We start from the raw sequence: 26,632 nt of genomic DNA, 5'->3' as shown, positions 1-26,632 counted from the left end.
TTAACTGACACAACGTTCATTGTTTTCAACAAAAATATCACCTGCTCTTGAATACTCCTAGAACCAGGGATCTCACCTCCAAGCTGTCCAAGACCTCCTGGCAGAATCTGGAGGCCTGTAAACACCACCCCCCACTGTGTTGCAAAGAGCAGCCCTACTGAGCCCCAGAGGTCTTGACAGCATCCCAATCCTGTGTCTTCCGGGGAGGGCTTCTGCAGCCCCTCGGAATGCCCCCCTCTCACAACAGCTCCTTTCCTTAACATAAGCCAGCTGGGGACTGCAGCAGATCTGCCCCTGGCCCAGCCCTGTGGCTGCCAGCATGGCACTTCCGTCTCTCCTAGGCTCTTAGCCAGAGGGCCAGGGTGAGGCAGGAGGGACCCTCGCACCTCCCCTCCCTGGGGCTCCTCTAAGCTCGGTGAGCTCCTCATTTGGCTCAGTTCAGGTTCAAACAGATTTGGGCTCATGAGGGGGTGGTGGGCCAGGCCGTGTGTGAGCCTTGAAAAGTGACATAGGAAAGCGGGCTCCCCCATTCCCCATCTCAGTCACTCTCCGGCACTGGGCCTGTGAGCCTGCCCAGCGGTCGGGTCCCTGGGCCCTCTGACCTGGGCAGGCTGTGTGCCCTCAGGCAAGTCACTGCCAGCCCCAGCCTCATGCCGGGCTGCAAAGGGAGGCTAGCGAGGGCTGTGCGATGGCTGCATTTCATCAACCAAAACCCACTACATGTCAGTGAGTCTTTTATTATTGTATTTATTATCTCCTGTGTTTATCAGGGGCAGGGGAGGGCTGTTTTCTTTAAAATGCTTTTCCTGAGCCGAGAGAACTCCAGCCCCCGTGCCCATGACACTCCTGTACCATCCCTGGAAAGAAGAGCTCCGGAAGAGCTCCCCAGGTCCCTCTGAAAAAGAAACCCAAACTCCCGCAGCGCCCCACCCCTCCCCACGCTGCCTCCTCTTCCTTGGGCCTCGCTGTGCTCCCCCCCGTCCCCGGGCACTCCGGCCCCATCCTGCCTGCTTCCCGTGCTGCCCTGGAAGGTGCCATCCCATTCGCTGGGCTTGCCCGTGGTCTCCAAGACCCAGGGCGCTCACCTGGCTTCTCCAGCTGATTCTGGCTGGGCACCCTCCCCCAGCACTTGTCACCTCTACCCTGTGACAGTGCACGGGCCTCAGGGGTGTTCCCATCAGCCTCACACTACCTGGGAGGGAGCAGAGGGGCTGCGGCCTGTCCTCCAGTTACACCTGCCGGGCTGACAGCTCCCTGCCCTCAGCACAGCCGGCCCCAGAGCCGGGCCATGACGGCTCAGGTCTCCCCCTCCCGAGCCCTCCCTGCTCGCCGTCTCCCCAGGAAGGGTGGCTGAGAGCCCTTCTCCATCAGGATGCCTGGGGTGGGGGTGGGGGCGGGGGGGCGGCCCAGCAGGCCCCTCACGAGTACATCTTCATGACCTCGTGCGTGGCCGGGCAGTAGCGGGCCTGGAGCTGGGCCAGCAGGGCCTGGGACGTGACCTCGAGGCGTGTGCCCTGGCTCTTCTTGTTCCACACGTGGACGGCGTAGGTGGCATTGAGGAGCCGGGGCAGCGCCTCGGGGCTGATGTCCTCAAAGTACTTCTTCCAGTCCTGCCAGGGGATGGGGTAGAAGGCCTCGGAGGGCAGGGCAGTGACGCCGCGGCAGCTGTGGCTCTGGCGCAGGCTGCGGATGGAGCACCACTTTTTGAAGACCCGCGTGAGCAGCTGCGGGCCCTGGTGGCCCCAGATCCAGCCGTTGTAGTGGGCCACAAAGTCGCGCATGCACAGCGCCATGAACTCGTGGTGGCGCTCGAAGGCCAGGAAGGCGCCGTTGAGGACGTAGCGGGACTGGGTGCCCAGCGCGTTGGTCAGGTTCCGCAGGTTCTTGAGGACGATGAAGTCCGTGTCCAGGTAGATGCCCCCGAACTTCCACAGGAGCGCGATCCTGGAGGCGTCCGAGAGCACGGGCAGCAAGTAGGGCTCCCAGCGGCGCCGCGCGGCCGCGTACCAGGCCGCCAGGGGCGTGTCCCGGAACAGCTCCTCCAGGTCCAGCGGCAGCATCTGGACGTTGGGGAAGCAGCTCAGGAGCGAGAGGCCCAGGTGCCGGGGCAGGGAGGCGTTCCCGCCGGGCAGCCCCTTCATCAGCACGGCCACCCGGGCCTCGGGGTGGGCCCTGGCGGCCGACTCCACCGAGCACATGAACAGGAAGTTGGGGCTGGTCCGGTCAGACGTCTCCAGGAAGAAGATGCTGCCTGGACGTGGGGTGCCAGGGGGCGGCGGCGGGGGGACCAGGTGGGGGCAGGGGATGCTGGAGGGCAGGCTAAAGAATGGTCCTTGGCCCCGGGGCTCTCCCGCAATGTGCCAGTAGATCATGACGGAGATGAAAAACGTGAACTTGAAGCTGATGATGAACAGGGTGCAGACCCGCTGCCTTGGGGCGCCTGGGAGCAGCCGCAGCAGGCATTCGGGGGGCCTGGACATCGTCTCCCCCAGTGACATCAGGAGCCTCCAGCAGGATCCGGCTGGTCTGGAAGAGACGGCACCATGTTCGGGGAGGCTGCTGGCATCCCCGACTCAGGAAAAACACTTCCCGCAAACCCCGGCCACGGCCAACGCCGGCTTAGAGCCCGCAGGCCTGCCAGCGGCTCAGAGCCCGTCTCCGCCCATCCTCATCTGTCAAATGCCAGCAGTGGGCCAGGGACTGCAATCCGGGCAGGGTCCCTCTCACTCTGTGACACATCTGTGAGCTCCCCAAGGACGGGGCCAGTGCCATCTACGATATGTGGCCAACACAGGCCCAGGGCAGGGTCTGGCATGTGCAGTGGTTGTCAGAGACCGTGCCTTTGGCACATAGGCCTCTGCCTGGCAAGGCCTGTCCCGATCAAACTGCCAGGCTGCCTGGAAGACTGCAACCAGGATGTACCTGTGAGAGGCCTGCCAGTGGGAGGCCTGGGGCTCTGGGGGGCCTGGCACGCCATCGCTCAGGAGCAGGGCAGGTGGGCTCTAGGTATGTGGCCCATGTCCGGGTCTCCTGGGCCCCTGGCCTAACGAGCCCCTGCCTGGAGCGGAAAGGGCCGGGGAGGTTGTGCTGTATATTGTCTGTGACCTTGACCTGTACTGTTGCCCTTGGCCCCTCACTCTTTGCTGATGCCCATGCTGCTGGTGCTCCTGCAGCAGACTTACGATGGGACCGTGTCTACATCGGGGATGCAGGGGACCCCAGGTCTGCCTAAACGCCTGGAACGAGGGAGCTCATTCAGTGAATACCATCTACCACGTAGATGTCAGGAGACCATCTCAGCTTTCCGCTCCCATTAACTCAGTAAATGCTTCCAGTCACCCCCATTGTACACGGTGAGGAAACCGAGGTACCGAGAAACTGGTAACTCATGCAGAGTCCTCTGGCCCGCAAGGGCAGGGGCTTGAACCCAGGCCACCTGGCTCCCAAGTCTGTGCTCCCACCGCTGCAGCATCCTGCCTGGCAGATAGAAGGTGCCAGTGTGCAAACAGGCCTGGTGCTTGGGGAGTAGGTACACCCTGACCTGGGCAGTTCACTGTTAAGAGTCCCCCGCCACCATTTACTGTCCTGCATCCACACCTGCTCCGGCCCTTGGTGACCCCGCAGGCAGCTGCTCAGGCTTCCACTTTAGAGGCCAGGAAGCTTGAGTGCACAGCAGTGGGGGACTGGGTGCAGCCTGGGGGCCATGGGGAGCTGGAGTCAACCCCTCCCCAGGACAGAAGGGTCTTGTGGCCTCAGGGTGGTGCCAGGAGCCTGTGACTTGCTCGGTTGGGCCCGTCCCTCCCCAAGACTGAAGCAGGGAACAGCAACCACGTCACGGGCTGGAAACTGACCAGCCTGGGCGGCCCATGGCGGCGAGGTGGGACCCTGCAGCCTGGCAGGCCTCCTGGAGACACGCCCTGGCTCAGCAGCCAGCCTCCTCTGTCAGCTTGAGCTCCGTCCTTCCACATGCTTCCCACGCCCGCAAATCCATCTGCAAAAGACCGTGAGAGACAGAGTGAGGCCGGTCCCCCAGCCACACGGGCCAGGCAGGCTGGGCCTGGGGCTCGTTTATTCACGGATTCCTCCACTTTCTCGACCCCTCCGGGTGGGGAGCCCACTTGGGAGAAGAGAAGAAGTAGGCACAGCCCTGCCCTGGAGGATTGCTCAGCCTGAGCGGAAAGAGACAAGGACAGAAACTGCTGAAATGGAGCAAAGGGGCCAGTGGAGCAGGAGAAGGTGGCTTCTTGGGGGAGGTGACACTCGATGACAAGGGCATTAGCCAGACGGACCTCCTTGAGCATCAGGGGGCCCGCACACCTCTCTCCCCAGTGCCCGGCTCGGCGCCTGGAACACAGGAAACTGACTCACTGTCTGATTCTCTCAGCAGCCACAGGGTTAGTTAGTTATTTTTTGGCCGCACCCACGGCATCGGGGAGTTGCTCCTCTGCTCGGACCCTGGGTGATGTGGGAGCCCCAGGTCCACCAGGTGCTCCGTGGCCCCCCCAACACCCCAACCTCACACCCACCACTTCTCTCCCTGGCACGGCTTCCAGCCTCCTTGCTCTCTCAATCCCATCCCCCGATGCTGCTGCCTCAGGGCCTCCGCACCTGCTGTTCCCTCTGCTCTCATTCCCTCCTGCAGGTGTCTGCTCGGCTCATGCCCCCCACCTCGCTCTCATCTTCCTGGAGTTCCTGCTGTGGCACAGTGGGTTAAGAACCTGACTGAAATCTATACATAGAACTACCATAAGACCCAGCAGTCCCACTCTTGGGAATATATCCGGACAAAACTTTCCTTAAAAAAGACATACACACCCGCATGTTCATTGCAGCACTATTCACAATAGCCAGGACATGGAAACAACCCAAATGCCCATTGACAGACAATTGGATGAGGAAGATGTGGTATATATACACAATGGAATACTACTCAGTCATAAAAAAGAACCACATAATGCCATGTGCAGCAACATGGATGGAACGAGAGACTCTCATACTGAGTGAAGTAAGTCAGAAAGAGAAAGACAAAGACCATATGATATCACTTATAACTGGAATCTAATATCCAGCACAAATGAACGTTTCCACAGAAAAGAAAATCATGGACTTGGAGAAGAGACCTGTGGCTGCCCAGGGGGAGAGGGAGGGAGTGGGAGGGATCGGGAGCTTGGGGTTACCGGATGCAAACTATTGCTCTTGGAATGGATTTACAATGAGATCCTGCTGTGTAAAATTGAGAACTATGTCTAGATACTTACATGGCAACCCGACAACGGGAGGAAAAATGATGTATACATGTATGTGTAACTTGGTCCCCATGCTGTACAGCGGAAAAAATTAAAAAAAAAAAAAAAAAAAGAACCTGACTGAAGCGGCTCTGGTTGCTGGGGAGGCTTGAGTTCGATCCCCAGCACAGTGGGTTAAAGGATTCCGTGTTGCCGCAGCTGTGGTTTGGATTCAATCCCTGGCCCAGGAACTTCCACATGTTGTGGGTATGGATAAACAAAATCACCTTCCTATGGGGCCCTCCCCAGCCCCCCTAAAATCCCAAGCCCCCCAACACTTCAGAGCCCCCTTCTTTAGTTCCTTCTCCCTAATCCTTGCTCGAACACACTGTGTGTTTTGTGTTTGTTTGTTCTGGCTGTTTGGAACATAACCCGAGGAGGACGGGTGTGTTTGCTGTGTCTGCTGTGTTTTGTTTAGCATCTAGAATAGGGCCTGGCTCTTGGTCTGCAGTAAATGAACGAGTCCGCGTGGGGTGGCGAGATAAGTCAAGTGTGAAGGATGAGTTCCCGTCATGGCACAGCAGAAACGAATCCGACTAGGAACCATGAGGTTGCAGGTTCGACCCCTGGCCTCCCTCAGTGGGCTAAGGATCTGGTGGTGCCGTGAGCTGTGGCGTAGGTCGCCGACGAGGCTCAGATCCTGTGTTGCTGTGGCTGTGGTGTAGGCCGGCAGTTACAGCTTCAATTCGAGCCCTGCCCTGGGAACTTCCATATGCCCTGGGTGCGGCCCTAAAAAGACAAAAAGAAAAAAAAAAAAAAAAACCAAGGAGCAAATCAATGAGTGAGCAGGGCAACGAGTGATCGGTGAATAAATGAACAAAAAAGTGAATGCGTTAGCAGATCAATGAGCAATGAAATGAGCCGGTGAGCATGTGTGTGAGGAAACTGGGGGTCAGAGGGAGGCTGGGCTGCCTGGCACCCCCAGGCCGGAGCTGAGATAGAAGCTAAGAACCTTGTGTCCTCCTGGCCTGGGTTTTCCCCTGCAGGGAAGAGGCTATTTCGGTGCTGAGTATTTTTAATCCACTGTGAACCACACTTATCAGAGCGCAGACAGGCACATGGGGTGAGGCCCTGGCTGCCTGGGGGCCTGCAGTGCTGGGGAGTCCTGGCTCTCCCATGGTGTGGGTGGGGTCAGAGCCTGGAGAGGAGGCAGAAGTGCCGCCTGAGCCCTGGCCGGCCAGAACCGAGATGCGAGCAGCACCGTATTTGGTGCCAGAGCCCAAGCCCGGGAATAGAAACTGTGTATGTGACCTCAGGCCCAAAGCATCCTCACGGTCCCCTCCATGGGCCTCACAGCCGCAGCCCAAGTGCTGGCCTTTGTCAGTCGAGCCTGGCACGTGACTGTCACCTCCTCCTGTCTCCCTGCCGACGCCTCCAGCCCTTAGCTGAGGTCACATCCCTGCTCTAAGTCCTTCTATGGCTCCCGGTCATCAAGACTCCCCCTGATGCCCCCCAGGCAGGCAGGAAGGCTGAGAAGGGCACGGCGGGTGGAGACAGGGTTAAAGGTCTGGACTCCGTCTCGGGAGCATCGGCACCAGGTGCGGGGGCTCAGGTGCCTAGAAAAGGCTCCCCCACGTGGCACACATCACCCTCCATGGCCTGCACCCACCTCGGCCCCCACAGTAGGGGCACTCCTTCGCCCACCCTCTCTGGGCTCCTGTCCAGCCCACGGCAGGAGAAAAGGATTATAAGCCACACCTAACTGTGGTCCCCACGGGAGATGGGGTGGCCATCTGCTGGCTCTGCTCACCCAGCATCTATACCCACTTCTGGTGACAGCACCCCAACTTCCCTTGGGAAACCACCCCTGCGCTGCAGACTCCGCTCCTCAGCTCTGGGGGCGAGGGCGCGACTGAGCAGGGCTGGCTGTGGACTGCGTCACATGCCCCTGGCCCCACGCTCCATGCTCCACGCTCAGAGCTGAGAAGGTGCGTGGATTCTAGAGCCTGCTCGCCAGGAGAGGGTACCCGGGGGGGAGGCAGTGGGTGACAGAGATAGGAGAGTCTTCTGCCTTGTTCTCCCTGAAGGAGAAGCATCTGAGGGGGCAGGAGGCCCTGGCCGGTCTCTAGCTGGGGCCAGTGTGACATCTCCCCCACTCTTTTTTTTTTTTTTTTTTTTGTCTTTTTGTTATTTCTTTGGGCCGCTCCCGTGGCATATGGAGGTTCCCAGGCTAGGGGTCTAATCGGAGCTGTAGCTACTGGCCTACGCCAGAGCCACAGCAACGCAGGATCCGAGCCACATCTGCAACCTACACCACAGCTCACGGCAACGCCGGATCATTAACCCACTGAGCAAGGGCAGGGACCGAACCCGCAACCTCATGGTTCCTAGTCGGATTCGTTAACCACTGAGCCACGACGGGAACTCCCCCGCTCTTCTTTTTTTTTTTTTTTTTTTTCTGGGTAATCAGCAGTATTTATTGAGCACATATTGTATGCCAGCCATTATCTAAACACCTTAAATGCATTAACTCATTTGATCCTCACTATAATTCTGCAGGACAGATACTATTATTATTATTGTTGTTGTTGTTATTTTCGCCTTTTCTAGGGCCGCTTCCGCAGCATATGGAGGTTCCCAGGCTAGGGGTTGAATTGGAGCTGTAGCCGCTGGCCTACACCACAGCCAGAGCAACTCAGGGTCCAAGCTGCGTCTTTGACCTACACCACAGCTCACGGCAACACTGGATCCTTAACCCACTGAGCAAGGCCAGGGATCGAACCTGCATCCTCATGGATCCTACTCGGGTTTGTTACTATTGAGCCAGGATGGGGACTCCAGATACACAATATCTACTCAAGAAGTAAGAGCGACAGTTATCGAAGGCAGTGATCCCTGTAAAAGTGGCTGTTTTCAGAGTAGCAGTTACAAAATGTTCCTCCTTCAAAGCTTGTAAAGTTTTCCAAAGCCAGAGATCAAGCAGGCAGGGCCTTGCTCTTCCGGGGAAAATACAAACAGAAAAATGAGAAAAGAGGAGACCTCTTTTTCCAATAGGAATAAGGCAGCTCCTTAGTTCTGAATCTTCCCTCTTCTGATGTCAGAGCAATCGGGGAAAGGAAAAATAAACTACAAAAAACTACAGCCTTAGGGAAACCAGGAACAGGAAAACCCCACCAACTCCAAGCCTCATGTGAGCGTGGCACTAAGCACCAGGGGCCAGCAGGTACGGCAGGGAGGCGGGGAAGAGCAGACAGAGGCTCAGGTCGCAGAAGTCACCATTCTCTTTTCTTGGCTGCACCCACGGCAGGTGGGAGGTCCCAGGCCAGGGATCGAATCTGAGCTGCAGCTTCAACGTACACCGAGGCTGCGGCAATGTCAGATCCTTAACCCCCTGCATGGGGCCGGGGATCGAACCTGGGCCACCACAGAGACAACACTCGATCTCTAACCTGCTGCACTACAGCGGAAACTCCTAGTCAGATTTTAAAATCTTTTTTTTTTTTTCCTCCTTTTTAGGGCCACACCCACGACATATGGAAGTTCCCAGGCTAGGGGTCCAATCAGAGCCGCAGCCGCCAGCCTACACCACAGCCACAGCAACACCCGATCCAAGCTGCACCTGCAACCTACACCACGGCTCACGGCAACGCTGGATCCTTAACCTGCCGAGCGAGGCCAGGGATCGAATACGCATCCTCATGGTTCCTAGTCAGATTCGTTAACCACGGAGCCACGACAGGAACTCTGAGACAGCACTTCTTAGAAGAGTGCTTCATTCACTCTTGTCTCCAGAATTTTCTCCCACGCTGTGGCTGTCTCTTCAGGTTTTCATGTCCTTGCGTGAGCAGACAGTGGCAACTGTCACCAACACCCCCTGACTGAGAGTTTCCGGAGGCACTGGGATGGAACCGGTGCATGTTTCAATGGCCTGGTACAGTATCAGCTGAAATGGCGTGGTGAGGAGCAAAAGGGGAGGATGAAGGAGAAACAAGTTCAATTTACTGTTGTTCACAAAAGAGAAACAACAGCTACTGTCTAAAGAAGGAACTAAGAGTATCACATAAACGCCTCAGTGTAAATGCAGCCACAAGAACAAAAACACAGGCTTTCCTACCTATCAGAAAGGCTAGTTTCCCCCCAACACACAAAGAACAAAACAGGAGTCCTTGCCCCCGTGCAGTGAGTTAAGATTCCCAACTGTAGCCGCTTGGATTGCGGCAGAGAGGCACGGGTTCGATCCCCGGCCTGGTGCAGTGGATGAAAGGCTCTGGCGTTGCTGCAGCTGCACTGTAGGTTGCAACCCGTGGATTCAACCCCTGGCCCAGGAACTCACATAGGCTGCACGTGTGGCCATGAAATGAAAAAATAGCAAGGAAAACAGACCACACAGTGAAAGACTAAAAAAGACAGCCCTTCGACACGCTTACTGAGACATATATACGTACATATACCCGAGATAGGACAGAAAAGATCACAGATCTTTATCGATGTCTTTTATATCAATGCATATACATAGATTTAACTGATCTTTCCAAAGAAAAAGCTTTTTAGTTTAGATCTCGAACAAAACCTAACTCTAGCCTGTATTCAAGAGACAGGACCAAAAAGTGACTTACAGGAGTTCCCGTCGTGGCGCAGTGGTTAACGAATCCGACTAGGAACCATGAGGTTGCGGGTTTGATCCCTGCCCTTGCTCAGTGGGTTAAGGATCTGGTGTTGCCATGAGCTGTGGTGTAGGTTGCAGATGCGGCTCGGATCCTGTGTTGCTGTGGCTCTGGCGTAGGCTGGCAGCTACAGCTCCAATTCGACCCCTAGCCTGGGAACCTCCATATGCTGTGGGAGTGGCCCTAGAAATGGCAAAAAGACCAAAAAAAAAAAAAAAAAAAAAAAAAAATCACAAATAAAAACAAAGCCGGGGCCATAATCTTAGTATCAGACAAAGGGAACAGAGCCAAACATCACTTAATGGGCCAAAGAAGGGCTATTTGTAATGCAAAATGGCATAATTCACAACGCACCAAAAACACTGTGGCAATTTGCAGGAAGTAATTAGGATAAATAGATTATTATTTTTTGGGGCCACACCCATGGCATATGGAAGTTCAGATTGAATTTGATGGAGCCATGACCTACGCCACAGCTGTGGCAATGCTGGATCTTTAACCCACTGCACCAGGCCATTGGGGATTAAACCCGCATCTCAGCAGTGACCTGAGCCACTGCAGATACAATGCTGTGGGTCCTTAACCTGCCATGCCACAGCAGGAACTCCTAGGATAAATAACAGATTTTAATTCACTTCTCTCAGCCCAAGAAGTAAGTAGATCCAACAAATCAGAATTCAGAAGATCTAAATAATTAGAAGGTACTATGTTACATCAAACTCTCTACTAATAATGGAGTGGATGGAACTCCTTTCTTTTCAAGAGCTGATGGAACATTTATGAAAACTGAAAACCTTGGGAGTTCCCACTGTGGCACAGTGGGTTAATGATCTGGCTTGTCTCTGTGGTGGTATGGGTTCAATCCCTGGCCCAGAGCCCTGGGTTAAGGACCCAGCATTGCCACAGCTGTGGTGTACATCACAGCTCCAGCTCAGATTTGATCCCTGGTCTGGGAACTTCCATATGCTGCAGGGCAGCCAAAAAAGGAAAAGAAAAGAAAACCTCAGAGTTCCCTGGTGGGTCAGTGGGTTTAGGATCGGTGTTGTCACTGCTGTGGCTTGGCTTGCTGCTGTTGCTAGGGTTCAGTCTCTGGCCTGGGAACTTCTGCATGCCATGGATGCGGCCAAAAAAAGTAAACAAATTAAAAATTGAAAACTTCAACAACATCCAAAACTATGAAAAAATATTCATAGACATCTTACAATCACAAGGCAGTATGACTAGAAATTAATTTAAAAATCAGGAAATTAAAAAAAAAAAACTGTCGGAGTTCCTGTCGTGGTTCAGTGGCTAACGAATCCGACTAGGAACCATGAGGTTGCGGGTTCGGTCCCTACCCTTGTTCAGTGGGTTAAGGATTGGGTGTTGCCGTGAGCTGTGGTGTAGGTTGCAAACGCAGCTCGGATCCTGCGTTGCTGTGGCTCTGGCGTAGGCTGGCGGCTGTAGCTCCGATTAGACCCCTAGCCTGGGAACCTCCATATGCCGCGGGAGCGGCCCAAGAAATGGCAAAAAGACAAAAAAAAACAAAAACAAAAACAAAGCAACAACAACAAAAAAAACCCTGTCTCTTAGACAACTCTCAAGTCACAGGGAAAATACAAACTGAATTTGTAGGATTTCTAGAAAACAACCATAAATCAAAATACCACGAATCTACTATTGGCTACAGCTGCAGAAATAATCAGAAAACTATTTATAGCCTCCAATACATGTGGCAAATAAAACAGGGCAGATAAAAATAAAGAAAGAGAGCACCAGGCTAAAAATGTCAGTGAAAGAACCACAAAATAAACAGAAAGATGAAGGAAAGAAAGATTGGAGCAGAAAAAAGTTGGAAATAGGTAAGCAGTAGAACTAAGAAATAAGGCCAACAGCTGGTTCTTTGGAAAAAATTCAATGAAACAGATAAATCACCATTAACCTAATTAAGAAAAAAAGGGGGGGGATGGGGAGAAAACATCCAGTGCAAACTAAGAAACGCCAAATGGGAAAGCAACCAAAGAAGCAGAGGAAAAACTTTTTTTTTTTTAATAATAAGATAGCACTTTGCAAATAAAATTTAAAACCTAAAAAAAAAAAATAATTTCTAGACAAATGTAATAGATCAAGACTGTTCCGGGAACAGATAGTCTAGACAGGCCAACTTTCACATGAGAAACAAAATTATAAAAGATTGTTAAGAAACAAAAGCGCCAGGGCAAGACATTTTTTAGAGGGAAATTTTGCAAACTTATATAACAGAGTATTCCAATACTGTTTAATGTGTTCAACAGCAAAATATAAGAAGGAAAACTTAAAACAATGTACCATATAACATGGACACCAAAACCTGACAAATAGTGTGCAGGATACCCTACTGAACAATATCCTTTACGAGTATTATTGTAAAAATCTTAAATAAAACAAGCAAAGAGAATTCGGCAGCATTAAAAGAATGAAATGTCAAAACCAAGTGGGGTTTATTCCTGGAAGGCAAGGATGGTTCAATATTATGTAGCTCCAATTCGACCCCTAGCCTGGGAATTTCCATATGCTGTAGGTGCGGCCCTAAAAAGAAGAAGAAAAAAAACTGAATCGAAAAAGTTAAAACTACTGCTATTTTCATATGATATTACTGCATACCTGGAAAAGTCAAGAGAAACTACTGAAAAACTACTACTGGAGTTTCCTGGTAGCTCAGTGGTTTAAGGTTCTGGCAGTGTCACTGCTGTGGATCCGGTTTGATCCCTGGTCCTGGAACTTCCACATACCACGTGTGGCCAAAAAAAGGAAAAACTACTACTATTAAAAGCATATTGTAAGGTAGTAGGAGGCACACACACACACCAACAACAAGCAGTTAGAAGCAGAAGATATAATGAAAAACCACCACCACGATACTTAGGGTTAAACTTCACAAAAGATGCTCAAAATTTATGGGAGCCAAAGTTCAAAGCCACTGAAAACACAAAATAAACCTGAACATGGGGAAAGCTGCACGGTTTTGGGATTTTCTCTAAGCCAATTTATAAATTCCAAGTGATTCTGGAATTCAACAAATTGATTCTAAAGTTCATCTAGAAAAATAAACAGGCAAGAACCTACAGGAAAACTTGGAGAAGGAGGAACATATGAAGAAGACCTGGCCTTTTAGATATCAAAACATTTTATAAAGTACCAACAATTAAAACAACCTTGGCATATGAACAGAGAGGGCAATGAAACAAAAGACATCGCAGGAATAATATGGTACCTGCATATCCAATAAAGGCCACATCTTCAATCAGTAAAGCAAAAATGGGTCTTTTTGCCATTTCTTGGGCCGCTCCCGCGGCATATGGAGGTTCCCAGGCTAGGGGTCAAATTGGAGATATAGCCTCTGGTCTACACCACAGCCACAGCCACGCCAGATCCGAGCCACGTCTGCAACCTACACCAAAGCTCACAGCCACGCCAGATCCTTAACCCACTGAGCAAGGCCAGGGATCAAACCTGCAACCTCATGTTTCCTAGTCAGATTCGTTAACAACTGAGCCATGACAGGAACTCCAAAAATGGGTCTTTTAATACAGGTGTTGGACACGTAGCCACTAGGGAAAAAGAACAGCTGAGTTCATATCTCAGAATGTGCCCCAGGATAAATAAATGCCAAAGGCCAAAAAATATACATTTGGAACAAAACATGAGTGAATTCCTTTATAACCTTAGAGTTGGGAAGGTCCTCTCTTTTTTTTGGGGGGGCCCCACCCACGGCATATGGAGGTTCCCAGCCACAGCAACGCAGGATCCGAGCGGCGTCTGCGACCTACATCAGAGCTCATGGCAAGGCCAGATCTTTATTTAACCCACTGAGCGAGGCCAGGGATCGAACTCGAAACCTCATGGTTCCTAGTCGGATTCACTTCTGCCGCACCACAATGGGAACTCTGGGAAGGTCCTCTTATGTGTGAAATCCAGAAGTCATTAAAACCAAGAAAAGGATGAATAAACTTGACTCCTTGAAAAAACAAACTTCTCCACATCTTCCCCCACATTCGAAGAAAATCGAAATACAAGTGACAACCTGGAGTAACTTTTGTGCCTCGCAGCTTCTGGAAGTCTAACTTTTCTTCCTTATAAAGAGATCTCACAAATCAAGGGAAAAAAAAAAAAAGCCAACAATCCAACAGAAAATGGGCCAAGGATCGTTCACACACATGCAAAAAAAAAAAAAAAAAGCTGCTGAAACAAGTAAGCAAGATCGAGGAGCTTTTTGGAAGTAAGAGAAAAGCAAAGCCAAATCACTCAGCTAACATCTCTCACCTGTTAGATCCGCTAGCCTCCAAAACTCTTGACAACACCTTCTCCTGGCAAGGCGGGAGGAAATGGGCACCCCACCCCGCTGGTAGGCATGCCAAACGGTCCTGCTCCGAGGGGCAGAGGGCAAGTGAACAAATGTTTATCGAAATCACACACACAGCCCGCTGTGCCAGGCAGTCCCCATCTGTGAATTTATGCTACAGATAGTGACATGTGGTCACAGGTTCGTAAACGTTTAGAAAGGTCTTTCTGGAAGGGACTGATTAAATAAACAGACAGTGACGCTGGCCAATGCCAAGGAAAACAATGGCAGCTCCCAGAGGGCAGGGACTGAGGCTGCTTTTACCCATTGTCTCCTCCCCGCACATGGCCAGCGGCCAGCGCAGCCCTTCGCACATAATAGGTGCTCAGCACGTCTGTTCTGGAAGAATGCGTGAATGATCCCTCAAGGACTCAGAAAGCCTGGATCACATGGGGTGACCAAGCCGGGGGGAGCCCCTGCACACTGTAAACCCAGAGTGGATGCAGATTACAATTGCTGGAAGTATAAGCCACATGGCCTGCCTCACCCACTGAGGGTACACGCAAGGTCACAGGCCCTTACTCCTTTATACCTGGGTATTCACCTGTCCAGGAGAGGAAAGGTGAGATTTCCGAGGCTGCACAGCTAGTGGGAGGCTGGATTTGCCCCCACGGATGTCTGCTCCAAGTCTCAGACCCTCCTTCCTTCTCCAACCACCCCCCACCTCGGCACTCCAGCTCTCTAGTGGCACCCGGGCTTCCCAGGAGCAGGGTGAAGTCACCGTCCCTGAGCTCTCTGCTCAGTTCCCAGGAACATCAGTCGCCAGGACTCTGGACACCCTCACATGTGCTCTCAGGGAAACTGGATTGGGAGGACTGGCCTTTCTGAAAAGCTGACATTTGAGCAGAGACTAGAAGGAAGTTAGGGGACAAGCCGTAGGGCTAATATCTGGGGGAAGGGTGTCCAGGGAGGAAAATCAGCGCATGCAAAGGCCCTGAGGCCTGTGTGCCCAAGGTGTTGTGGGAACAGCAGAGCAAGCAAGGTGGGAGGCTGGGGTACCAGGAGAGGGAGTCAGGGAGAAGAGGGGACGCTTGGCCGTGGGGGGCATAGGGGGCCACTGGGAGGATCTGATCGCTGATTGGAAGGGGGTGTCATTGGGAGATTTTGACAAGGAAAGGGCTACAGCGTGACTTACGTCTTAAAGAAATCTTTACAATCTGGCTGCTTTTTGAGACTAAATCCCAGGGAACGTGTGGCAACAAGAAAGCAGTTGAGGAGCTGCTGGGATGATTGGGCGAGGGGGGTGCAGGACAGGGAGGCGGGGGGAGAGCCTCTCTCTGAACAGATGCCACACCTCTCCCTCCTCGTCAGCACCACAGCCCAGCCCAGCCTCCCCCCCATACCCCCTGCACCCCCAGATTCTGGCCTCAGCCCCAAGAGGGGCCCCCAACCCTACAGCGCTGAGGCCCCCTCCGTCCTCCCCCGCCCCCGGCCCAAGACATCCAGACCAGCCAAGCAGCCCCGCTGCTCCAAGCATCAGGCTCTGGGAGTCCCAGGTTCCTTTTTCCTCTTTCCCAAAAGGTCCCTGCACACTCCCCGCCCAGAGCTTCCTAAGCAGAAGAGGCAGGAAGTTTACCACTTGTCAGGAACACACTGCATGTCACGCACCCCCGACTGAGTACCCCGTCTCTACCCTTCTGTGTCTCCACGGCCACCGGGGCGCCGCTGTGACAAAGGAGAAGCCAGGGTGCAGAGGAAAGGTGGGAGGTGGGACTGACCCCTCCCCAGGTCTCAGACCCTCCTCGGCCTCTCCCGACCTGGAGACTAGAGCAGCCACCTCCAGGATGCTGGCCCCGCTCCCACTGTGGCCGCGGGCTGGGGATCCAGCGCCTCACACACTGACACACAGTAGGAGCTCGTAGCTACCATCCAACAGAGCGCCTGCACAGGGAAGCGCAGGGAGCTTCCCACACAGCCTTGATCTTCACAGCCCTGGGGCAGGTGGGGGTGGGGGTGGGGGGTCCTACCTGGAACGACCAGAGTGAATCGGCCTCGGAGTGAGCTGGGATAGGAGGAGAGCAGGCACTGAGGCAGACGCTGCCCACCCTGCCTGAGACGGTGAGTGATAGTAAATTAGGGACAGCCTGGCATGCAGCAGGGCACCACCAGGCTGTGATGACGACAGACCATCCTTAGCAAGTGAGGGGAGAAACTTGCAAGGAAACCACTTCCTCTGGGAATTCCAAGTTTCAGTCGCACCCCGCTTTTCCCCAAATGTCCCCTCCCCTTCCCCTACCTGGTGGCCTCCTAACTGTTTGCCAAGAATCCCCCAAAATGCTGTCATGGTTTTCTTCACACTTTTGAGTTTTGCCTGTGTGTTTCCACAGTGCATGTACAAGGACACTTACTTAGCCAACAGGCACACGGCTGGTGGGGCTGCCTGGCTGACGGGAGGGACTCTGTGTGTGTGTGTGTGTGTGTGTGCACGTGCACTTGGGGTGGGGAGGGGATATCTAGTCACCACCCTGCAGTGACACCTCCTCCTTTGCTTTTTATTTTTTTACTTTTTTAGGGCCGCACCTGCAGCATATGGAGACTCCCAGGCTAGAGGTCAAATGGGAGCTGTAGCTGCCGGCCTACACCACGGCCACAGCGACACGGATCCGAGCTGCATCTGTGACCTACACCACAGCTCACGGCAATGCGGGATCCTTAACCCACCGAGCGGGGCCAGGGATTGAACCCGAAACCTCATGATACTAGCTGGGTTCATTACCACTGTGCCACAACAGGAACTCCCTGCTCTTTTTCTTGAAGGCAGTGTGGAGCCACTGAAGACGTGAGGCCAGGGCACATGACGTGTAGTGTTCTGATGTATTCTTTCCAGTCCTTTTCTGACGCCTCCAGTCACATGGAGCAGTGTTTACACAGAGCCGTGGGCAAAAGGCGATCCTGTTACACACACGGTTCTCTGTCCTGTTTTACTTTTCACTTAGAAATACTGGGGGCCTCTGTCTTCTAAAACTACATGGCGGTGGCAGTTGCACAGTCAGACCCATTTCCTAAAACTCACGGCGTGCACCAATGTGTAAATTATATCTGCACAAAACTGTTTGGAAATACATGCTCTGCCCTTCATACTAGATCCAACAAACACACCTCCACGCCCTAACTTTGCAGGGCTACCCTCTGTCTCATCATCTGGCGGCACCATCCTGCATTTCGCCTCCTTCCAATTTTGACTGCTGGAAACGTGGCTTCTGTCTTTCTGGCTTTTATAGACAGTTCCGTGGTGAGCGTCTTAACGCTGACATCTTTCAACACATCCTAAATTCCTTCTACTGGGCTGGCTCCAGGAAATGAGCCGCTTGGGTCAAAGGAAATGTAATTCAAGGTTTTCGATGCCGATCACTCACTCACTCATCTCCAGCAGGCTTTTAAAAAGTTCAAGTTCTCTCTAGCATCAGGGCGTGACTTCCCATCCTTGCATCACAGGAAGGGGTGGGCGTGGTTGAGTTCACATTTATTAAAAGCTCCCTGTCGGGCATGCAGTTATGTGGTTTAATAATAACGATAGTGTTGGGAGTTCCTTTGTAGTCTAGTGGGTTAAGGATCCCATGTTGTTGCTGCTGTGGCCTCGGGTTTGATTCCTGGCCCGGGAACGTCCGAATGCCACAGGTGCAACCCCACCTCCACCCCCACCCCAAAACAAGAGGGTATGTTTTCTGAGGGCTGGCTACGCACAGCCGTTGGGTCAAAGTGGTTTTCGTGAGTAACTCACTCAATGCTCGCAAGAGCCACGTGGGGCAGGCCCTCTTGTTATCAACTACAGTTTAAGAGCCGAGGAAATCGGAGTTCCCATCATGGTGCAGTGGAAACGAATCTGACCAGGAGCCAGGAGGTTGCGGGTTCCATCCCTGGCCTTGCTCAGTGGGTTAAGGATCCTGCGTTGCTGTGGCTTTGGCGTAGGCCGGCAGCTGTAGCTCCGATTCGAGCCCTGGCCTGGGAACCCCCATATGCCTACGGGTGTGGCCCTAAAAAGCAAAAAAAAGAAAAAAAAGCTGAGGAAATCGAGGCACAGCTGGGTTCAAGCACCTTCTGCCAGGTGAAAGGTGAAAGGGTCTGCCTGGAGCCCTGTGCCAAGTTCACCTGGGATTGCACAGCAGCCAGGGGCTCAGATCTCACGTGGGTCAAGAGGAGGCGCTGGACCCTGAGTCTCAGTTTTCTCATCTGTGAAATGGAACCAACAGCACAGGATGGCTGAGAGGGTTGAAAAGATCAGGGCAGCAAAGTGTCTGGCACCCAGTGGGGCTCAACTGCTGGAAGCCCACCACCAACTCAGAGGAGTGCCTTGCAGAGCAGTGGGAGGAAGCAAAGGAAGGTGACAGACGGCTGCGGGCTGGAGGGGGAGGGGGATGGGGAGGGGCCTCTGGGACAATGTCTGTACCTGGGACCATGGCATATGCTCTTTCAAATCAAGCCTGTCACAGAACGTGAGGCCCACTTTTCCCATTTCCCTCTCGTGCGTGTGTGCCCAGAAGCTCAGACTTTGCACGGGGGTGACATCCGGGAGGCTGTGCGCTCCTGCTGGAGGTGGCTCCTGCTGGGTGAGGGCGTGCGGGCACTGGCCAGGGAGGGGAGGGGCTCTCCTAGTCCCATGTTCCACTCCAAGGTGATGGACGCTCCTGGACTCACGGGGGCCCTTCCAGAGGGAAGACAAATGGAGGCAGAGGAAAGAAAAAGGCACTCACTTACCCAGTGCCAGACGGAGCAAGGTGGGTACCACTTCCCCTTATCTAGAGAGATGGAGTCTCCGAGAGGAGAGAGAGGGAATCTCAAGGGCGTGCGGCTAGAGCCTTCTCTGAACCCATTCCCGTCTTTCTTCAGCTGAAGGATGCTAAGCAAGCACCTCCCCTCCCTCTGGAGTCTGTCAGTGCGGGGTGGTAACACCTGCTCCCTCCCAGGGAAGCAGGACTCAAGGGGATGAGGCTGGCAAACAGCACAGGGAGCTGGGAACCTCGGCCAGGAACCCTCTCTCCACTGGTGCTCCTCTACCTCCCTCTCTAGGAAGATCAAAGCCAATTCCTAAGGTCCCTTCCCAGCCCTCTCATCCTTCCAGTCACCAGCTCAGAAGGTCCCTCGGGGTCAGTTCCAGACCCCTCCCACCTCCTGCAGCCTTGGGGACCTCATTCTATCCACTCTCCTCTCCTTCTCTAGGGGCTGCCGCCACTCCCTCTTCTGGCTCCTTCCCATCAGCGTTTAACTGCAGCCAAATCTCCCTTATCAACAAGCTCACGCACAAAATAAAATAAAAATCCAAAACGGGCCCCTCAAATACACACCCAGCATCGGCAGCAAAAATCAAACCCCGATGATAAGCTGGGACAAAGATCTTGGCCACAGAGAGACAAGCGGCAAATATCTCAACGATGAGTTCAAATGAATGGTTAGGAAACACACAGAGATGTTAGACCTTCATCCTCTGACCCAGTAATTTCATTTCCAGGAAATAACAAGAAATGCACACTCACAGCCTAAGGAAGAAGGCAATGGTATAGTCCCTCTGGAGGCCAGCTGGCTCTAGGTGTAGCCGCTCTAGAGGTTCACATGCATCAACTACCAGGTAATTCATTACCTTTCCAGAAAAAAACTGGCACTGTGTAAATTCATCGATAAACTCAATGCAACATTATCTGAAAGAGCCAAATATTAAAAACGACCCTAAACGTCAAATGAGATCCATTAACGAGTATGACGAAACAATAGGTAAGCACTGAAAAATATTTACAATCGTCATCTCCAAGTGATGCGACTGCAGAAATTTTTCATCCTACTTCTTTCCGTTCATTCATTCAAGCAAAATGTAGTCAAGGCCTGAGCACTGGGCTTCAGACGAGATTCCTCCCTCCAGGAGCTTCCAGTCGGGGTGAGACAATGGAACGCAGGTTAATCAACAGGAGTTGAGGGCACGCCTCGGAGGAGGTGCATTCCAGACGGCACAGCCCAGCACAGCTTGGGTGGCCAGGTCGAAGGCCACACCCTCTACCCACCAGGAGGTGCAGTGGGGTGGGGGGAGTGAGGGGGGGGCTGTTTTCACACCTTTCTTCTCATCCCCTCCTTCTCCCTTTCCTGTTGCAAATGTCCCTGGCAGCCACCTTGTCTCACTTGGCCCTGATCCCAATTCTGACCCTTGGGGAACCGGCCCCCTGGAGCCCTTGGAGATCTGGCCCTCCGTGGCCACGTGGGTTGGGGAGCTGCTGGCTGGGACTCATCTGGTGATGCGGTGGGTCCCAATTTCCTGATGTTTCAAGGAAGTCACCTCGAAAGATTCTGCCAAGCCTGCACACACTGTGGACCTGGGACCCTTGCACGCGTCCAGAGGAAGTCCACTAGCCTGGGCAGCTACCTGGCTTCGGATGAGTATTTTAAAGAATTTCCACTTCGGAGTTTGTCCTCTTATTAAGTGGCCCTAGCAGATAAGCGGGGACAGGCACTAGAAGCACCAGAAACACATGTGGGAGGAAAATGAACAACTGAGAGGATTCCGTCTCTGACTCTCATTTTCTTTTCTTTATTTGGGCCTGATGCGGAGACTCCCCTAGGGGCTCTGGCTGTGGGAATGTGGGGGGCAGGCGTGAGCATGGAGGGGATAGTCCGGCCAGCCTGGGCCCTGCCTTGTCACCCTGGGCCGGGTGGCTCCCCCTTCTCTGGGAGGAGGTAACAGTGGGGGAGTCCTTGGGCAGCCCGGGGAGGGGGTGCCAGAGTGAGTGCACATCCCATGCTCCTGGGTGTTTGATAAAGGAGGGCCTAGCGGCCTTCCAGAGACCCCCGGGGCCTTCACAGAGCAATCACTCCATATCTGGGGGAGACAGAAAGGGTGTCCTCCTGAGAGGGGGGTGGGCAGGGGAAGTGGCTTTGAACCCTCTCAGAGGTAAAGGGTGGGCAGCGTCCGGCAAGGAGGTGGGACCTTCCACTCGCAGGTGTCAGATGAGGAAACTGAGGCCAGGGTCTCCCCTAGGACGAAAGGGAGTGGACCCTCAGACTGGACCTCCCAGCCAGAACTTCTCCCAAGCACACTGCAGCCCCCAGTCGGACCCAACCTTCCCAACCTGGAGAAGAGGGAGGGAGAAAAGCAGTCCGGAAAGAGGGGGGCTGCGGACCGGACCTCCGAGAGGGAGCGCTCAGGCCCGACCTTCCCACTCCCGAGCTCTGACCCAGGCCATCCCTCCACGTGGAGGGCCCTTCCTTCCTCTCGGCCGTCCACAGCCTCAGCATCCCTAAGGGCCCAGAGGGACGCCTCCCGGCCGGCAGCCTCGATCCCGCCGGCCGCTCCCTACTCCTCTCCCCAGCCGCACCCGCACCAGGGCCCGGGGCGAGCACAGCCGGCAGCGAGGCCTCCCGAGGCGATTCCGCGCCCCCCAGACAGAGCGACGCGGACCCGGCTTCCCACCCGCAAGGGCCCCTCTCTCCCACCACGGCGCCCGGCCCTGCAGGGGCTGCCCCGAGGGCTCCCGGGCGGGGCGCGCCCTCCCCGCGCCGGCCGGGCTCCGGGTCCAGCCGCCGCGCTCAACTTCGGGCGCAGTCGGGGTGGAGGCGGCGGCCGGGGGACCAGCGCGCCCAGTCGGTGCGCACACCAGCGTCCCTCCAAAACAGGTGGCCCGGGCAGGCGGGGGCCCAGCCCTCCCGCCCCTCCGCAGCCTCTGCTCCTTCCCCTTCCCCTTCCTTCTCGCAGCGCTCCTCCCCTCCGGGGCCCGGGGCGCCCCCAGGTCCGTGTTCCAGAGCCCGTCCAGCTGGACCCTGCGCGCGGCCCCTCGTACCTCTGCTTCCCGCGGCTCCGGGAGGCGGACCACGCGGGCCCTCTGACGGGCCGGGCGGCGAGGCGGCTGGAAGGGCAGCGCCGGGAGTCCAGCGGGCGGGAGCCCCGCCCCCTGGCCCGGGGCGTGGTCAGCGCCGCCCCGCCCCTGAGGGGGGTCCCCGCTCCCCAAGCCCGCGCGTCCGCCAGGCTCCCGGCTGCACCATCACCTGCCTGCGGGCCGACAGGTAGGGTGCGCTTTCCGTGCACCCCTGCCGTTTACTCTGTGGGGTTTTTATCCCATTTCCCCCATTTAACAGATGAGAAAAACGAGGCTCAGCGCGGTTGAGTAACTTCAGCGTCATGCAACGGAGAGGGGGCAGTATGAACTCTGGCCTGACTGGTGCCACTGTCCCTCCTGCGCTCCTCACCGTGTGACCCGTGCTGAACGTCTCGGCAGCATCACCCCGTGTTCAACCGCACAGCCCTCGCTGCTCTGTCCTTTCCTCCCTCGCTCTCTGCCTGGTCCATTGCAAACTGGCTGTGCTGAGCTCACTTCCTCCTCTCACATCCTCTTTCGCGGCTGATGGGCTGATGACCAGTGCTCGGGCCCCTGAGAAAAAGCCCACACTCCATCGCAGCCCCGACAACAGCCTGCCACTTAGAACGTCCCAGATTATTAGCCTTTGAATGAATGAACCAGCATAAAAATTCCACCAGCTCCCCCCCCCATCCGACCACCTCCTGGGATGGCGCCCAACTTCCCTGTTGCTCTGGGGACCAGGCTGATCTGCCCCTCCTGGCCCGAAAACCCCCTCCCCTTGTCCACAAGATCTTACCCTTTAAGCCAAGACACTGATCTGGTGGTTCTGCCCTCTCTCCCCTCTCCCCAATCAATCCCATCAATTCACATGCTCTTACTTCTCCTATTATCTTAAAACTAAAAGCAGAGAGAGAGAGAGAGAGAGGAAATCAAAAAACCTCTTAGGACCCCTTTGCCCCCTCCAGCTACTGTTGCCTCATTTCCTCCCATTCCCTTCACGGCAAAAGTCCACCAAGTGTCATTTCTCCAAGCTGTCACAGTCTCTCGCCTCCCATTTTCCTTGAAAACCCATCTAATCAGGTTCTTGCCCTTGTCTCCACTCTTCCCCCTAATCTGTCATTTTGCCCTCCCCCCCTCAGTGGCTCCCCATTGAACTCAGAAGAAAAGCCCACCCCCGCTGTTGCAGGGAGGGGGTGATGCGGTTGGAAGAGCCCACAGGCCAGCCCTGCTCTGCCTCAGTTTACTTATCTGCAAAGTTCTGCCTGGGGAGCCTGGCCACCCTGGGACACCGTTTGAAGTCTGGGAGAGAGAAAAGCATCCTTTTTCTTTGGCGTGGGCTCTGGGCATGTTCTCTTCTGCACCAGGAGTAGGGAGTGTGTAGACCAGAGCTTTAAGGTGCCTCGCCACCCGGTGAAGGAAGGGCGCCTCCCAGAACAGAGGCAGGCAGGCCAAGCTCTGAGACACACATAGGGGAACATGACAGCCCCGGAGCCTCTGGGTCCCTCGGGCCCTCTGGGCCTGATCTGACTGGCCCTCGGCTTTCCCATTGTACACTTTGGTTTAACCAGAGGAGCTGGATTCTTTTTTCCTGTACAAAGAAGAATCCTAATTGATACAATCTTTCACTACGGCACTTGCTGCTCCACCCATAAGCAGGCTGGAGCCTCTCCCATTTTAATAAAATGCACAAGAAAACAAAAAGCAAAACAGAGGCCCTCTGTTCACCCCGTTACCTCCCATCCTCTCCTGCCTTCCCCCAGAATCATCTCCACTTGCTTTTTCGGATCCTTCCCTCCCCAGTGCCACCGGCCTGTTCTCACCCGCCTCCTATCCCCTACTGAGGACGGAGTCCCTTGCCAGAGTCATAGCGAGCTGCTTGTGGCCAAATCTTGATACTGAAGGATGAATAACAGTATTTTCATTGCGCTTAATAAGTTGGGAGGTGTTGGTTTGTGTGTCTGATTTCTTTTATGGGTGTTAATGAATTAGAGAGACATATTTGCTTTATCTGTGTAATCAGAGAATAAACTCAAGCCCTGGGCTGGAGGCCTGGGGGGAGGCAAGAACTGCACTGCCCAGAAGAAGGGCCAACTCATGGCAGATGCACAGGACCCCGGGCGGATGAGGCCCCTTCAGGAACGAAGTGTGGGGGTCCCACCCTCAGTTGTCCAGGAGAAGGATCCACAGAGAACACTCACAATGGTTGAGTAGCCAGGTGTCACCCAGGAGAGGCAGTCAAGCCCCGTGTCCCAGCCAAGGACCAAGGTCAAACCTCTAAATCAGTGACCTCAGCTGGTCTTGGGAGATTGTCACAAATGTGAGAGGGTATAGAAGGTCCATCCACAAAGCCCTGGGGAGAAACTACGACAAGGACAGGACAATCCCTACGGGGGACTACAAGCCAGGATGGAACTGATGCTTGTGGTCTTGACATTTTCAAAGAGTCTTAAAGAGATGGAGTCGGTCTCAGATGCAGCCTTAAGAAACCTGTAATTGTGGTTTAAATTGACAGGGGATTGGAGTTCCCTGGTAGCTCAGTGGGTTAGGGATCCCTGCTGTGGCTTGGGTTGCTGCTGTTCAGTGTGGTCCCTGCTGTGGCTTGGGTTGCTGCTGTTCAGGTTCGATCCCTGGCCCAGGAACCTCTGCATGCTGCGAGTGCAGCCAAAAAAATAAAAATAAATAAATTGACAGGGATTTACTTACTCAAGTTTGTAATCAAGGTTGGAATACTCGAGAAACGTTGGATTTCTAAGGTTTCTTTATGAGCTAGAAGGGCTTTAGGGTCCACAGAATTCCCAGGGACTGAGATGGCCTGAGAGCAGCAGTTCTATCAGCAAATGCAGTGGGTGGTTAACAGGCTGCCCCTCTGCTTCTGGTGGCATTTGACAGTTGTCCATGAACCCTGTGTGCCCTTGGCCTCCAGCCCCTCTGACGCATCATCCTCTGGTGGACTCTTTGTCTTCAAACCACCCCTGCCACACACAGGAGTCCCTGGGTGCTTTTCCAGCCCCCTCTCTCCTTGCCCTGTACTTGGCCCAGGTGTCTTGCACACATGCGGCCAGGCTTCCATCCCATCCTGGCCGCCTTCCAAAGCTGAGCCCTTGTCCAGCCTGCAAAGGAACTGCAGGTACCCAGAGCCACCATCCGCTCAGCCTCTTGAAATGGCAGCATCAACACGCACAGGCCCTCATTTCTCCCCAGTCCCCCACCAAGTCTTGCCGATTTCACGTTCTCATGTCTCAAACACCGCTTCTCCTCTCTGTCCCCCTGCAGCAGCCCTCAGCCAGCCGTCAATCCATCACCCAGTCCTTTCTGAGTACTCACAATCTTTGTGGTCCTACAAGCAAGATGGACCCGGGCTGCCATTCGGAGCCCAAGCCAGCACTTCTCACCATTCTCGGTGGACTGGTTAAAATGCAGATTCTGATGCTACGGGGCTGGGCTGGGGCTGTGACTCTGCATTTCTAAGAGGCTCCCAAGCAATGCTGCTGCTGGTCCCAGATTCACTCTTTGAGCACAAGCTCCTTGATCATACAGGTGGGTTTTTTTGGTTGGTTGGCTGGTTCCATATACTACACACCTGTAGTATATGGAAGCTCCCAGCCTAGGAGTCAAATCGGAGCTGCAGCTGCCAGCCTACACCACAGCCCAGGCAATACTGGATCCAAGCTGAATCTTCGACCTACACTGCAGTTTGTGGCAATGCTGGATCCTTAACCCGCTGAGTGAGGCCAGGGAGCGAACCCCCATCCTCATGCAGACAAGGTTGGGTCCTTAACCTGCTGAGCCGCAGTGGGAACTCCTATGCAGGGGTTTTGAGTCTTGCCAAACAGAGTGAGCAAGGGGACATGGAGGGCTCAGGAAGTCTTTTGACCCAATTCTCCAGGGCAAAGGCAATATGCTATAGTTTCTTTCATCAAATCATCTTCCCTAGAACAGGGCTTCTTCTCCTATTACTGGCTGGATCAGGGAATTTCCCAGGATGCTTAGGGAGCTTCCCGAGCTTGGTAATTAAGATGCCCAAGGCTGTCACCCCAAACACCCCTGCCTTCAACCCCTTTCTCTAGCCCTGCCTCTGCCCCAAAAATGGCTTTGGCCTGGCCAGCTCTGTGCCCCTCACCAGTAGCTCCTGTTTCTAAAATATTTTCTTTCTGAACTTCCCAGAGCTCCCAGGGCTGAGGATGAGGTCCAGCCCCTTCACACTGCCCTGCCCTGCTCACCTTCCCAGGCTCCTCCACTCCCTTCCAGCCCAGGATGCACAGGTTTGCTCCATCCAAGAGGACGCATCTTTTCCCTTCTGCTTTTCTGCTCTCCCACGTCTAGTCTTCAGCCTAAGAATGTCCTTCCTACTCCTTGACCAACCCTCTAACTTCTTAACAGGATTTTACAGTTACCACGTTCATCTAATTTCTATGGAAGCTTAGGAAGAATATATTATTTTGACTTTTTTTTTTTTGGCTGCCCTACAGCAAATGGAGTTCCTGGGCCAGGGATCAGATCCAAGCCACAAGTGTGACTTACACCACAGCTGCGGCAAACACTTGATCCTTAACCCTCTCTGTTGGGCCGGGGATTGAACCTGCATCCCAGCGTTCCAGAGACGCTGCT

At 54.1% G+C, this 26,632-nt stretch overlaps 1 protein-coding gene across 2 annotated transcripts; it reads right to left on the bottom strand.

Moving 5' to 3' along the window:
* A4GALT (alpha 1,4-galactosyltransferase (P blood group)) lies at positions 1 to 22,129 on the bottom strand. 2 transcript variants are annotated; one of them, XM_021091425.1, is made up of 4 exons: positions 22,007 to 22,114; positions 18,637 to 18,891; positions 3,852 to 3,991; positions 1 to 2,526 (listed from the first exon to the last, which is right to left on the bottom strand). In XM_021091425.1, the coding sequence occupies exon 4, from the start codon at positions 2,496 to 2,498 to the stop codon at positions 1,419 to 1,421; it is 1,080 nt and encodes a 359-aa protein (XP_020947084.1). In that variant the 5' UTR covers positions 2,499 to 2,526; positions 3,852 to 3,991; positions 18,637 to 18,891; positions 22,007 to 22,114; the 3' UTR covers positions 1 to 1,418. The 2 variants fall into 2 exon arrangements, with proteins under 2 accessions (XP_020947084.1, XP_005663817.1); XM_005663760.3 differs by lacking the exon at positions 18,637 to 18,891 and having other exon boundaries at positions 22,007 to 22,129.

Source organism: Sus scrofa, chromosome 5, assembly GCF_000003025.6.
Source record: "Sus scrofa isolate TJ Tabasco breed Duroc chromosome 5, Sscrofa11.1, whole genome shotgun sequence".
Taxonomy (NCBI): domain Eukaryota; kingdom Metazoa; phylum Chordata; class Mammalia; order Artiodactyla; family Suidae; genus Sus; species Sus scrofa.
Note: the sequence above shows the minus strand (reverse complement) of the source record. Positions and strands in the feature narration are given on the sequence as shown.

Bases quoted from the DNA above. Each gene is read 5' to 3' on its own strand.
- A4GALT (XM_005663760.3), bottom strand. From the start codon at position 2,498: ATGTCACTGGGGGAGACGATGTCCAGGCCCCCCGAATGCCTGCTGCGG.